The 15234-nt window shown below is 37.9% G+C and overlaps 1 protein-coding gene across 1 annotated transcript in view; it reads right to left on the bottom strand.

The window, feature by feature from the left end:
• Nucleotides 1-15234, bottom strand: part of LOC139722359 (uncharacterized) — a 184011-nt gene that overhangs the window by 120170 nt on the left and 48607 nt on the right. The window contains exons 5-6 of the mRNA XM_071633668.1: nt 11840-11972; nt 2904-3175 (exon numbers count right to left, since the gene is read on the bottom strand). Of these exons, the coding sequence (XP_071489769.1) occupies nt 2904-3175; nt 11840-11972 (405 nt within the window). The remainder of the gene's footprint in view (nt 1-2903; nt 3176-11839; nt 11973-15234) is intronic.

Genomic DNA, 15234 nt, shown 5'->3' with positions numbered 1-15234 from the left:
TCTGCAAAACAGTTCTTGTACAGTGGATATGAATATGCAAATGAGTGAGCTAACCAGGTCATAACCTCACAATTTTCCATTGAGCGTGTACAAAAAAATGACGAAAATTCAATGTTTCTGTCATTGAAGTCTGAAACATGATGTTATTCTTGGTTGAATAGCTTTAGAATAGCCATAAGTTAGATATACCAGAGTTTGAGCCTCTGGCATAACTGCATTTGAATGAAGAACTGGACATTTAAAAATTTTATGTACAAACTATATGGGAAGTTGTGAGGGGATGACATGCTCATTTTGCCATTTGCACAATTCATATTGACTGTTCAAGAACTGTTTTCTGAAAAATTAGCGAAACTTCAAAATGTCATATAACTTCCTTATTTTTCATCCGATTTCAGTCAAATTGTTACTGTTGAACTCATAATATTTTTACTCTTTCTTATCAAACTAACTTATATTTGGACAGGATTCCTCTTTAAAAGTAAAGAGATTTGGGTTAGAATATGCTTTTGATAAACTTCCACAATACAGTTGAACCTCTCTTATCCGGCCTCCCTTTATCCGGATCTCTCTATTATACGGACGCAATCTCGCCGTGATTTTTTTTTTTTTTTTTTTTTTTTAGTAATTACGGGAGGAAAGGGGGATTCCCAACTCCTTGAGAACTCCTACACAAACACACATGAAATACATATTTGATACATTTCTTAATAATTATTTAGGTAAATCTTCCCAAGAATATATAAAAGAAAATGATTTCATTCTTGCAAACACAAACCTCTATTTTGGGGTCTGTTACTGAGTGTAACAATGAAAAGGTTGCAGTATACACATTACTACATGTGGTACTACAATGGGCTACATCAGTACATGTGTATGTATATGTACATGTATAAAGCATTGAGTCTCCCGTATCCGGCCAAATCCCTTATCCGGATGAGCCCCGGTCCCGACTTGTCCGGATACGAGAGGTTCAACTGTACTTCAAAGTGTGATGCACCCTTATGCCACTGTAACTGTAAGAAGAGTAGATCATTATCATCAGTCAATGAGTGGTCTGTCATCTACTTATCTACTCTACAGTAATTGAAAACACTTTTGTGGCCACTTGTGACTCGTTGTAACATCCACTCTTCAAAGGGGAAGTCCAGATGATTTTCATACTTTCACATCATGTAGTACATATGTCGACAGCTCCATATATAGATTTGTGGAATTTATTGTGGTCATTGAGCAGAGAAACCAATACTCTGAAAAACCCAAAACAAATTAAACTGAATGAGGATGATAACATCGAAGGCTCACATATTCCAGTAATGTACACTTGTAGCAATGTAATCCATTAAAATACTGCTTGCTTCTGATAACAAGTTCACCTGTGTAGAATTTATTCATGCTTTCTTCTTTTGTTCTGCTTCCTTGAACCTTCACTCATGCATTCTTATGGTAAAGCTGCCTTCATCCTCCTACCATATAAGTTATAACACAATAACCTGTAGTACAAACCTTTTTTTAATCATTTTATACACAGGCACCCAGTGTGAAATTTAGTATGTGCAGAGTCTAGCCTTTACAGACCCCCTACAGGTTACAGGTGTATAGCATTACACTACACCTCCTAGCATTAGACAGGGTATTTGTTACAGTCTGCTACAATCGACTGTTTCAACTCTTCTATCTCATGCCTCAGACTTATTTACTTAAATATCGTCTTGGAATATCTTACATGTTATCAACAAATTATTACAAAGGGTTCAACGTTAGAGGGTTGTGATATCTACAGCTTGAGCCCTAGAAACTATGGCTTCCATCACTACTAATATTGCATTACTACTATAACTACTACTGCTGGACTGTAAGACTAGTCGGGCTACAATCGATGACAGCACAAATTTACTCATTGCTGATTGGTTGAGAGATGAATGTCAAATCAGATCAAGCTATCTCTGTCTTCAATCTGCTTCAGTTTGGTTATGAGATTTGGTATACATCTCTTCTGCATTAAAACTTAAGATAAACACCACTGTAGACATCTTCACAGGGAATCATACTGGACTAAAGGCCTTTCTGATGAGATGCATAATATGAAACAGTAGAAGTGACAAATAAAGATCATTGTATCTTTTGGAAGAAATATTTTTTGATAGGTGCCAGTTATCCTTTTCTGGCACATCCTTTCTATCTCCCAGACTCAGGCTTTTAATAGCTAACTTTCTCTCTATTCTCACTGGTGGTCAAAGTCTCTTCATCTTCCCACACCCTGCTGGCCCCTTTCAGCATCTCTGAGTTACTGGTGAAAAGTGCTGATGACAGCTAGCATGATGACACTCGTCTTCTTCTCCTGTCGCACAATGTGCCTGATGATACACTTTGATAATTATTGCTCATCAACTGGGGTGAACCACAAGGGGTTGGCGTCATACCCCTACTTTTTCTTACAGTGTGAGCAGATACATGTAGGTGGACCACTTCATCAGGTTAGCACCCTGCTCTTTGCGATGAATGAATGAAGTTAGTTCTTTCATGTGCGTGAGTTGCAAGTAACTCACACACAGAACCTTCATTAAATGTCCTTTCCGAGTGTTTTGCCTCTTACCAGAGGGGATAGTAAAATCAAACACAACATTACTCAGCTAGACTAGGGAAATCGAACCCAGGTTAATTGGATTGGGAGGTAGACGTGCTACTGACTGAACCAAATATCAGTTCAATGATATTAGCAACAATAACAATGATGATGAAGCTGACGACAACAGTGATGACAAAATCAACAACAACAATAATGATAATGATAATAATGATAATCACAATGATAATCATGATTACAAACGGAGGTAGGACCAATTTCCTGCTCCAATATCCTCAATTAATTCTGTTATGATTCATAATGAAAGGGTACGTACTTTGAAAACCTGGCTTGTTGTGATCCAAGACTTCCATTACCCATCTTGTCCTTGCCCTGGTAGATGTCGAGAGGGCTGATTCTAGCCGTTGGGGGCGCTATGGTGGATGGCGGAGAGCGTGGAGGCATCAGATTCTCCCTGGAATGGAAGCGACGTGCGGCAAGCCTTGGTGAGCCGTGAGGGGTGGAAGGTTGGCTGGAAAGACTACTGGAATCAGAAGCATCTGAGGGAAGAACGCCACCACCCGGACGATATCGATGCCGTCTTTTACGCTGGATAAATCACACACATGACAAAGACATTATATCTTTCAATGGATATTACTACAAAAATACAGCTGCGTTACACATTGAATAAATCGCATTATGTATACACATGCACATTATCAAAGATACCTATATGGCGGGGGGGGGGGGGACAGACATCATAGCAAAACTTTTATATGCTAAGATACCCAATTTGCACAAGTTTTTTTTTTTTTAAAGTCTTATTTATGAAAAATTATGACCTTGCTAGCACAGAATTTCCCTCCATAACAAAAAACATGTAAATAAACATGAAAATGCCAACATGTAAAATTTAGAGGCATTTGACTGGGCTGATTGGCACACATACAATACCTTCCATATATGTTCAACCCTAGAGGCTTATAAGATACTATGCTGTTGCAGTCATCTTCTTTTTTTTTCAGTTGCTATTAGTTTTACTTTGAAATTACCCTAAAGAAAAAGTACTTTGAATTCTTGTAATGAATATCAAAATTGGCCAAGATTACAAGTTGAACAAAAGAAATCATTATATTACAATCCACTGCAGAATAAACTCAATATAACAAGTAACCAGTATTAAAATCTTGGTGACTTCCAGCTCAAGATGATAACCTATGACCTAAAATGATAATATTGATACAAAAATACAAATGAGTATAAAGATTGTGGAAGAAAAAAAAAATATGCAAAATTCTAGACAGGACTACTATAGTATTCAAAAGCACACTTTCAGGAATTTAAACATCAATATGAAACAAGTTACTGCATCCATCATTTAAATTTGTGAAGAAAGATCACTTAGCAACAGCACAAATATTCCTTAACAACCAATCCAGTTTTAACCCGCTGAGGACGAGTCCCGAGTATACTCGGCCAAGTGTCTATGGAAAATGCGTGTTGAAGTAAAATCACACCGTCCTCAATGGGTTAAACTGGACACAGGTCACTGGTCAGTCTGCAGTCAAGCATCATCTTCATTTCTTCCTCTTCTCCTCCTTCAAGAGGCCTCACAGTGGAACACTAGAAACAACCCCGCTGCATCACTCTGGGCTGGGGTCAAGTTTAGTCTAGACTTGGAGCCAAAAACAGTCACTTCACTTACTTCATATGACTCATTTCACTCCTTCACTATCACCATCATAAATCTGGGATGGAAAGTTTTATTTTATCTTCCAGGAGCACATTGCAAGAGAAAATTGTGCCCTAATGGGAGAGAACATCTCACAAATCTGATGTGCTTTAAAGGGGTATATCTCACCAGTAGGAGGAAATTTGGTACCTCTTTGGATAATTCAAATGTTGATAGATGGATCCTAGCGTAGGGTGTGTCATATTTTGAATAACCTCACACTACAGTTAAAAGGAAAAGTCCCTTCAAGAATGAGATTTAGATCCAAGAAAATTCATAAATCTGGAAAAATATGGCAGATATAAAAGGCTTTATGTTGCTAGTCATTTGCTGAAAAAATAGATTTCGATTTTCCCCTTATGACCTTTACAAAAATAAGCGAACTGTCTCTCCACACAGAACTCATAAGACTACACTCTGTGCAAGCATGACTTTACACACATGATTATTTGTAACTTCTGGACAGAAACACAGAACCCTATGCGATGTTAAACTTTGTAAACCTATAATAAGCTAGAACAAACCAGTACTGGTACCTCATTGAATCTAACTTCAACACACATTCTACAGATTTTGCCCCTTTCTCCTGAATTTTCATTAAATGACTTGCAAAATTTACTGCTTGAGTTTGTGAAGATTGATCTGCCATGTTAGTATCACATGATATTGACACCACGGCAAGGATACAAGATAGCATAGATCTTTCTGATGGATTGAAATCATAAAAGAGTAAATGGACTGTACAGTAAATCAACAGCTTTTGGATTATCTTCTTCTTTTTTCTTTCTCCTTCTCTTCCTTCTTCTCTTCTTCATTTTCCTCTTTTATTAATCTCCTTTTTCTGTATTTCTTTTCACTCAGAGCCAAAGTTTTTGTCATATACTATATACAGGGGTCACACTTAACTTTTTTTTTAAACTAGCCAGGCGGACTACTTAGAATCAATTTTGACACTGAAGCAATGTTTTGGCTAGCCAGACGGTCTAGTAACTTCAGAATTTTATGATTTTTAGCTAGTCCGACGTGATTTTGGGTGGCCAATGGCCAGCGGAACATCGCCAATTTCGAACCCGGATATATGCCATATTTTTGCAGGGTTTTCATTTTCATGAATTTAACAACATGCAGAAATATTAACTCAGATCCCAACAAGAATGCGACATAATGCATACAACATCACATGTACTGGTACAAAGTATAACATACATGAACAAGGTGCATGATAATACACTTAAGTCTTGACGTGCCTCCTGTATGAAAGGATGTGCACTCTTCACAATTTCTCCGGCCATCGCTGTTTTCCACAATCAAGAATTTAACAACTCATGAATTGGCATATACAGTAAACTAAACATCTAACATTCAGCCACATTTCAACATTATAAACACACAAATGTAACACACGTAATACTTGAATACAACACAAGTGATGGCTCACTCCATTAACAGTCACTATCAAAATCTTTCTTTTAAATGCAAACTTTGACTAGAACTATGAATCCAAAGCAACCACAAAATTCAAACAGAATATATTGTCACTAGGGGGATTACCTCTGACACTATTTAGCTATCAGAAAACATTATCTGACAAGCTATGACTTGGTCATTAAAATTGCTTTCTAGAAGAAACTAATTTTAATTCAGCTAGTTATGGAGTGGTTCATTATGTAAATTCTCTGACTCTTGATGGTATATAGATCATTGGCATTCTTCCAAAAAAAGAGAGAAACAAGTAAAGACACAAATAAAACTTGTGGCAGACATTGGTATACTGCAATTATGTATGGATGGCCAAATGATGATAATAACAGCAATTAATACATACTGAGTAATGCCATCAAGAAAACGGATCATTTGGACTGGGGTGATTACTTTTGGTTTTACACATAACGTTGTGTTCTTCTCATCACATATTTTGTTATCAAACTTCACATACATGTATCTCCTGAATCACAGCATCCTATCAACCAAGTTTTACACTTTCTCACATAAATCTTGTTTGGGCTTCAGTCAACCCAGGACAATGCAGGCCAGAAATAGACAAGACAACATAAACTCTTCCTCTTGGGGACTTGAGTCATGGTAGGAAAAGAAACCTTTCCTTTTTGGTGATTCTGTGGGGAAAATCTCCATTATGTTGGGATGACATTAATATTAAACATCCTGGATCTATGCATGTAGAATTCAGTTTCAGCATCACTAATGCTTAAATCACTCAATGGCCATCGTAGTGGTTATTATGTTTCTAAAGGTATCATTCTGTGAACCCTGTCTTGCTATTGATCAAAGTTTGTGCATTGGTCAAGTTAAGGTATATAACATTAGTCAATGGTGATGCTTATATCACCTGACTTTACAGCCAATGACATCACAAAAGAAAAGAGAATTGTTACTGTATTTTAGGAGCAGAGCTTAGGAGCAGAGCTTAGGAGCAGAGCTTAGGAGCAGAGCTTAGTGAGTGCAGGAAAAAAGAGAAATATACATGTAAGGATGAAAAATCCACAACATGAATTTTGATTTTACAAAAATCTTCTGAAAAAAAAAAATGTATATTATGAATGAATGAATGATTGATTTTTTTTTCTTCTCCAGATCCTGTCCTTAGCCCTTTGGAAAGTTCTTGTATACCGAAAAATTAGTCCATGCCTTGATATCCTCTAGGCTCGATTTTGGAAACTCTGTCTTATTTAACTTACCACAAACTCAGCTCTCCAAGCTTCAGAGGCTTCAAAATGCGGCAGCACGCATCATCACACTATCCAAGAAGCACACTCACATCACCCCTATTTTGAGATCACTTCATTGGTTACCAGTCAAAGATCGCATTATTTTTAAGATTTTACTTTTGACTTTTCATTGCATTCAGGGCGCTGCTCCTCAGTATAACATTGACTTACTCCATAATTACATCCCTGCTAGATCTTTACGCTCATCCAACTCCGGTTCTCTGATAATTCCAAGATTCACTACAATATGGGGCACACGTGCCTTTGGCCATGCTGCTCCCACCTTATGGAATAACTTACCTTCAGCCGTTAAAAATTGTTCTTCATCAGACTCCTTTAAAAGCAGTCTAAAAACTCACTTGTTTAAAGCCTCAATTTGATTACTCATTACATGTACTTGATATTTGTATGTCTTTTACTTCGTCACTTTCTCTTCCTTCCGCGCCTAGAGCACTCTGCAGAGTGGATTTGGCGCTATATAAATCATATCAATTATTATATTATTATTAAGACATATAGCTGATCTCTCTATTTCAGTCTTTCCCTCTGTTTTTTTACTGGATTCCTTCCATTCATTCATATGCACCAAATTGCATTGAATTACATAATATTTTCCTGTAATTGAACTTATAAAATGTTGGATTAAGCTTTTTAATTAGTCTAGCTTCCTACATCTGTAAAAATCAATTTTCACAACTCCCAGGTTGCTTCCATCAATGTTCTTCCCTCAGCCATGGTGACATTTGAAGTTCTACACAGGAAGTCATGATGATTATGATGTCATTATGCATCTTGGACTTATTATTCTTGGAGAATTAATCTGGTGACTCACATGTTCAAAATATCTCAGATTAAAAGATGAGTTGATTGACAATTCTTGTTCGACTCACCAAGAACATTGTGGAGGACTCGATTTGAATTATCTCATTATACTTCATTTTTATTCTATTTAAAATCTTCTGAAATGTAATGTTTGCCCAAATTAAAGGAATTAAAGGCCGGGAGGGGGGGGGGGGGGGGGGGAAGGGGAGGGGAGGGAGGGGAGTTGTCTCACTTGATGACTCTCTGCTCATCACTTAGCTTGCAATTGCTACGGCAAGACAGTCTTTGACACAGGCTACTCTGGCCCTGGTAAAGGGTGACTCCTTAATCCACACCAACAGGTGAGATGCTCCAAAGGCAAGATGGTGCTATCATCTTGGCACTGATATCTCTATTGCTAGGAAATCACATGACTACGTGATTTCTGTAATCTCCTTCACAAGTCTAATTGTGATTACGATCTCAATTGTGCTATACAATTCTATCTCTGAGAACTGCCATCTACCAGGTATTGGTACTGAATTTTCATTACTTTCTAAGCCATATACTGTATGCCATAGACTTTGGAGTGCTTTTATTTTCGAATATTTTTTTACTGATAAATCTACACAAATTTACAACATCTCCCACACTCATTGCCTACAGTAGCACAAATGTAGCATGAAATTGTGTTCAAGGTAGCAAATCACTAGCTGATTATACATATCTTACCGTTCTGTCCCTGAGGTTCCCTATTATGAATGTCAACACTTACACAATGATGTTATAAGTTCCCATTTGCGAAGTATAGTGCTCATAAAATATGTGGCATTCACATATACACCATGACACATCACAAGCCTAAAGGTTGCAGTAGTTTGTACAATAAAATGTATTAAATGACAGTGCTATAACTTGCTGTCACTGTCGGTGCCAACAAGCCACCATATACACGCAGCATTGTACAGTCAGCAACATGGATAAAATGGGAGGCTAAAGTTCATTGAAATTTATTTGGAGTCAAGAGGGGCCTGAGCTTTCAATCCTAGCAGAATCTTCGTCAAGGGCAAAATGACCAATGAAATGAAATTTATTTGAAATGATTTCATGTTTTTATATCAAGTTAAAGCAACATCAAGCCTGTCTGCACCAGACAAATCAAAGCATGACCTGCACTTATAGGGCATTCAGACGCGAAAAAAAAAAAAAATCATACTGGAATGGTATAGCTATACCAAAACAGTATAGCTATACGATGAATTTATACGTCTGAATGCTGACTAATGAATAAACGTGTAACAAAATGACGTATAGCGAGACGACAGTCAGTGCATCGTTTCGAACTAGAACTCGATAACGAATCAGCATTCCACCTTGTCCATTGCACGTCTGAACGTACGGCGACCATAGAAGGGTATAACTGGGCGGGGCTTAATGGGAGCGAGCACAGAAAGGTGACCTTGTACCTGTCACTCATGACCATAACAACATGCGCAGTAAGAAACTGCACATCTATACAACGTTTTCCAAAACGGTCGAGATTAGCATCTGAACGGCCTGTCGGCTATACGATGATTCTTTATCGAATTTTGGTATAAACTGGCTTGCGTCTGAACAGGGGTTAGTTACAGCCACACACGTGAATCACAGTGGCACACTTTACAAATGAATATATCATCCCTTCGCTGACAAGACCTCTTATCTCATTTGGAATGTATAAGGTAAAGCTTCAAATTTAATTTTGAATACAAACAACACTGATTTGAGTTTTAGAATGGAGCATCAATCAGTGTAACTCAAAACAATGTACCTACATGTACATCATTTGATGTTAATATTGACATCATTTTGCAAAAATGTTAAGAAAATGACAGTTGTTTCTTTTTAGGTCTCCTGAAAATTCATGAATTTGTGATACAAGATTCCATACCCCATGGATGATTTATTACTGTAAAACGAGGAATGTTCACGCGCATTTTAATTTCACAAATTTCGCGAGAGCCAAGATTCGCAAAATCAAAATGCTTGTGAAAGTTCTTGTCTACATTATATACATTGAATGTTAGAGGCAACTCACAAAAATTTCATGCCAAGAAAAAGCCCGTAGGCTCCAATTTGCGAAAATTTCATGCCGCGAAAATATCGTGTTTTACAGTACCTCTTTTTTGTATTCAGATATATGCCTTATCCTAACAACCCCAATAAAAACAAAAATCTAATCTAAACAAGAGTAATAAGTGTGTTTAAGATCTATTTAAAAAAAAAATTGTTTCACTCACATCTGGGCACTTGGCACAAAATTTGATGATTCATCATAGTGTTGTGTGAGTCCTAGTATTTAGAATGGTATGGGCTTTACAGAACTTTGAGCTCCCGACAATTAATACAAATTTCCTGGAACTTCCACAGAGCAGACACATTTTCCCTGTGAAGGCAAAATCACACAAAGGGGAAATTAGGCAGAGATTCTAGTCCCAATAATGTATCATCTCATTTCCTGTTGATGTCATATACAGGGTGGCCCAGAAAGAACGGAACACCTAAGATCTTTAATTTCAGCAATATTGTTGCAAATACGTCATTATTTCGCACACTGTTTGAAAGGCCATTCTTTTTCCAATAGAATGAAACCAATTTCTTTAATTTTGATTATTGTGTTATGATTTTAGGACCATTTTTGTCAACCCTTGCAATTTTCAAAATGTTTTCATTTTGCACTCTCAGAGATACCGAAACCAGCAAGAATTCGGCTTGCCATAGAACCAGTAGCATTCACAATGATATTCACAATGACATTCACATTATTCACAATGATAACGGACAATAACAATTGCACCTTCCGCCCCACATTCCACACATTGTGAATGCTACTAGTTCTATGGCAAGCCGAATGCAAAGTATGCAAAATAACGACATATTTGCAACAATATTGCTGAAATTAAAGATCTTAGGCGTTCCGTTCTTTTTTGGCCACCCTGTATAATCATACCCCATTTATACTGCGGGCAAGTTTCAGAGCATCCGCAAGGAGGTTCGAAGTCCTGCTCAAAAAAGCGGTCTCTTGTCTGTTTATACTGCTTGGGATGATTTCGCCTAAGCAGGCCGGACTAGCTCCATTCCCATGGTAACCAAGTTCCCCTCTGATACACGGTGCTGACTTTTGAATTTCTTACATAACTGCAAATGTGACTGAGCACGAAAGTGTGCAAGTTTTCGGTGTTTATCAGCTGTGGCTGGTCATGATGGCTGGTTTGTTTATGTTAGCTGGCGATGATCTTCGGTGATAACTTCCGGGTCGGCAAGAAAGCAACTTCTCCCCTAGCATTTACACTGCAGCCGAGGCTCTTCGAGGTTTGATAGCAAGCTCTGAAACCACCCTCTGTAGGTGGTTTCAGATCCTGACCAGACCGGATCTCCTTTTCTGAAATCTGTCTGTTTAGATTGAGCTGAAAGGCTGCTCGAGGCTGCTATAGGAGGCTTCAGAACCCCTTTTTGCTTATGGGGTATCAGTCCCTTGCTGTATCAAGCTTGAAGGGGTGGGGTGGGAAAGCTGCCTCTACCAAAGAAATATGATTTATGCAAATACATGGAGGTGGAAACTGTCACAAAAACTTCTAGAAATGAAATAATCTTTATGATTATGAGCTTGCTGCCATCTGCAATGGAATGTGAAGAAAGGATGGGCATCATGCAGGGATGGGGCAATTTAAATTTGAGTTGACAAACCATGTACACATGTGATTCCATTTAGCTCATGGCTGTAGAGTGACATCTCGCAAGAATTAACTGCTTCCTTCTCATTAGACCTAAGCTAATGAGGTGAATAGAGTTTGATAGCAATTTTCATGTCAGCTTTCACACAGCCCAGGTGAGTAAGTCGGTGAAGAGTTCCATGCTGACATCATGTCTCATTTTTAGATATTACATACTGTGACATTTGGAGACTCTCCAACTGAAGGGTACCTGAAACCATTCTAAGGAAGAAAGTTGCAGGATTTTTTGCAGACTGACCTTCCTTGCAATGACCAGCTGGACGATGCTCCCGCTTGCCCGCAGGGTTTCCACAACGTCCTTGTGGGTCACGTTGAGTAGTCCTACACCATTGATCAGCAAGATTTCATCCCCCTTCTGTAACCGGCCATCCCTGTAGAAAAGAGAAATATGAATAGACAAATGCAGACACATAAGAAAAATGATAGAAAAAAAATCTATCGTTTTCTAGCATTTTTTGTGAGGAAAAGTCCTACTGGAGGTATTTTAAGAAAAAAAAATGCATGAATATGAATCAGACACTTGACAGTATGAATAAGTACAGAATATCATGTTAAGACAGCAACAACAAAAAAAGTCAATGTAAAGATCGCACAAAATGCAGTGTAAAAGACATAAAATCTTAATTTCCTACTTAATGTAAAACCAAAGCGACATGATTACTGCTGGCATTGCGTTGCAAAGCATATTTTTCCAATTTACTAAATCCTGTACTCAAGCAACTGTCAGATAATGTTAGCAGGAAAGTGCTCCTACATCTTAATTCAGGTTGCCTCTGAGCACTCTTGACTAACTAGACATGTTTGTCACATGGAGCTCAGATATGCTTCTTGTTCAAGAGTTTAACTGATTCAAAATCAGACAAACTGGTAGATGAAAATGTCAACTAACATTAGCAGATGACGAGTGCAACATCTACTCTGATGTTGAACACATCTCTCAATCAAGTGAGCCATCTGAAAAAGTCCAACCCTAATGCCATTCTGCATTGGTACTATCCCTTCATCTTGTTTGGTCCCACCACGACAGGTAGCAAAGATATACCTCTCTCACTCATTACATCCACCTGTAAGTCTTCATATAGGATTCTGGGCACATCTTGATTAATATTACAGAAATTTGTTAATGAGCAAACATTTTCCGTTATCTAAAGTCACAGCCATTTATTTCACTCTTTTCAAAAAGTTGGATATTCAACTCTTTGCAGCCATTATTACCCCCAAATGGGTAAGGGGTAGGATGCCTTGACTTACTTACACTCAGAAGAAGGTATCTTTTTAAAAGTCCCTGAACAATTCTATGAAAATTTGCCATTGCCTATTTCACTGATAAAGCAATGTAGATTGGAAGCAGAAAAAAAATCCTTCATGCAGAGAATGAGGCAAAACAGATTTACACCATATGTCTACAAAATATGGGGGGAAATGAAGACAAAGTAACTGAAAAGTGTACATACTGCAAGAAAAACAATTACTTTTAGAACTTCAGTAATTTGTTCAAAGTCATTAGCTGTGTCTAATAACATAATTTTTCTAACTGTACTTTTACATACAATTGTCACTAGCAGTTCTTTTAAAAACCTCAAAGAACATGAGAGGGAAATCTTGGCAGTACCTACCCAATGATGGTCTTTATTTCTGTCAATAAAACACACAATTTCATTTTGTAGTTTTAGCTTTCATCTTTCTAGCTTTGCAGTATGAGTGCTGTGACCCCAATTCAACATGACTTTCTTGGCTGGGTGAGGTCTCGATATGTTTTAGTCCCATGTATACAAACATGTGTGAGAACACACAGGGGGAAATACAAGGAGAAAAGAGTAGAATACCACTCCACTCTGAATTAGAATGTTTGTCAGAGGGTCGACTTCTAAAAGAATTTCTTGCGAAGTCTTTTGAAGGCATGGTACAGTGCACTGCCATACACTCCATTTTTACTTTTATGCATCCTAGCTGATTAAGAAAAAGAGAACATAAGACATCACATGTATCAATGATCAATATCGCAAAGTAATGTCATGGTATTTGCCAGGAGTTATGGTTACTTGCTGTGTATCTTGAATAGAAACCTACGGAAATTTCACATTAGAATACAACAAGGCTCACTTATAAAGTTTCCACCCACTGCTACAATAAGTTTTGACCTCAGCTTATTCACAACAACCTTGCCAACCATGATAACACAAGACATCCACACATTCACAGCAGACTTTGTGAGATATCCTGACCGACAAGAAACCAAACGATAATATTTCACTACTTCATGATTTACTTGACTGCATTTATTTCTAAACCGATACCCAAGGAGTTCCTCAAGAGAACCAGGATTATCAAGATACATTATACATCACCCTACCTTGAGACCAGCTTCAGTGGGCTCCAGAACACACTACTAACACACCTTCACTCCGCCTGAACCAAGCCGTGGTAGAAGACCAAATACACAGCACCCTGAAGTGGAGAGTTGTGTGCATCACAAAGCACGTATCCTATCTACTCCCTTTGTTAGACTGTTTAAACATTTCTCCTCCCTATTCTCTTCTTCAATGTGCAGGGCATTATCTCAAGATCCAGAAGCCTGCCAAATGTTTGCAAACAACTACCTGAGCAGTCAAATCCTCTTTCTCTCCTCTTTCTTTCCATATTATAGACTTCTTGAAGCTCAGAATGGCTGGAATTCAAGGCATCTAATAGCAGAAGACACCATTTCATCTCATCTTAATATAAATGCAAAACCTATTCTCTTTTTTGTACTTTAAATAGACAATTTATGTAATGGATTACATTTTGTGAACGTTTCTTTTACTACAGCCTAGTAACGAACGATTTCAAGCACCTGCTCAATCCAATTCAGTTCTATAGGCAGGAATTTACATGTACCTCATGGTTGATGGGTAGGGCAAGTCTCTGGCAAGCTCTGTGGTTGTCAAGGGCAACTTTTGTGCTCAAAGCATAAAGCATAGATAGAATTTGAATACATTACTAAAATCGTCTATTCAGAGGAATTCAACAAGTATGTTTAGAATGCAAAGTCACATACTTTTTTCCATTCCCAGTCAGGTGAAGTGGTAAAACAACAATGAGCTAATCTATACCATATGATGAGTCAGTCATTATTTTTCAGCTCTTTCTCAATTCCAACTAGCAGCTGAACCAGTTTAGATTTCTTATACCATTGGCTTCTGATTTGAGTTTGACACATTAGGCGTTTTCACATTAGCCCGATGTTTCGAAATAGCGCGCTATTTTCTGACTTGGGAAATTATCCCGATAGGGAAATAGCGTGCTATTTGATAATGTGAACACAAATTTGTGCGCTAATTGTATCGCTCTGATCGAGAAAATTTCTCGAGTCCAACTCGGGAAATTTCTGAAATAGCGGGATAGTAGCGCGCTATTTGATAATGTGAAAACGACTCGAGAAATTAGCGCAATGCATCCCATCATGCCTAGCGTGTGTGACCCGATCGATCGAGGCAAACTGCACACAAATCATGAGGAATTTTTGAGAGGGTACACACATTACTGATGCTGTTTGCACATACTCAGCTGTCGAATTAGCTCGAAAAAAAATTTGGGCTAATTCTCTTCGGGCTGATGTGAATAAGAAATGAAATAGTGCGCTAATTCGCAATC

Source organism: Diadema antillarum, unplaced genomic scaffold, assembly GCF_040938485.1.
Source record: "Diadema antillarum isolate AM-2024a unplaced genomic scaffold, OU_Dant_1.0 scf00000163, whole genome shotgun sequence".
Lineage (NCBI taxonomy): Eukaryota > Metazoa > Echinodermata > Echinoidea > Diadematoida > Diadematidae > Diadema > Diadema antillarum.
Note: the sequence above shows the minus strand (reverse complement) of the source record. Positions and strands in the feature narration are given on the sequence as shown.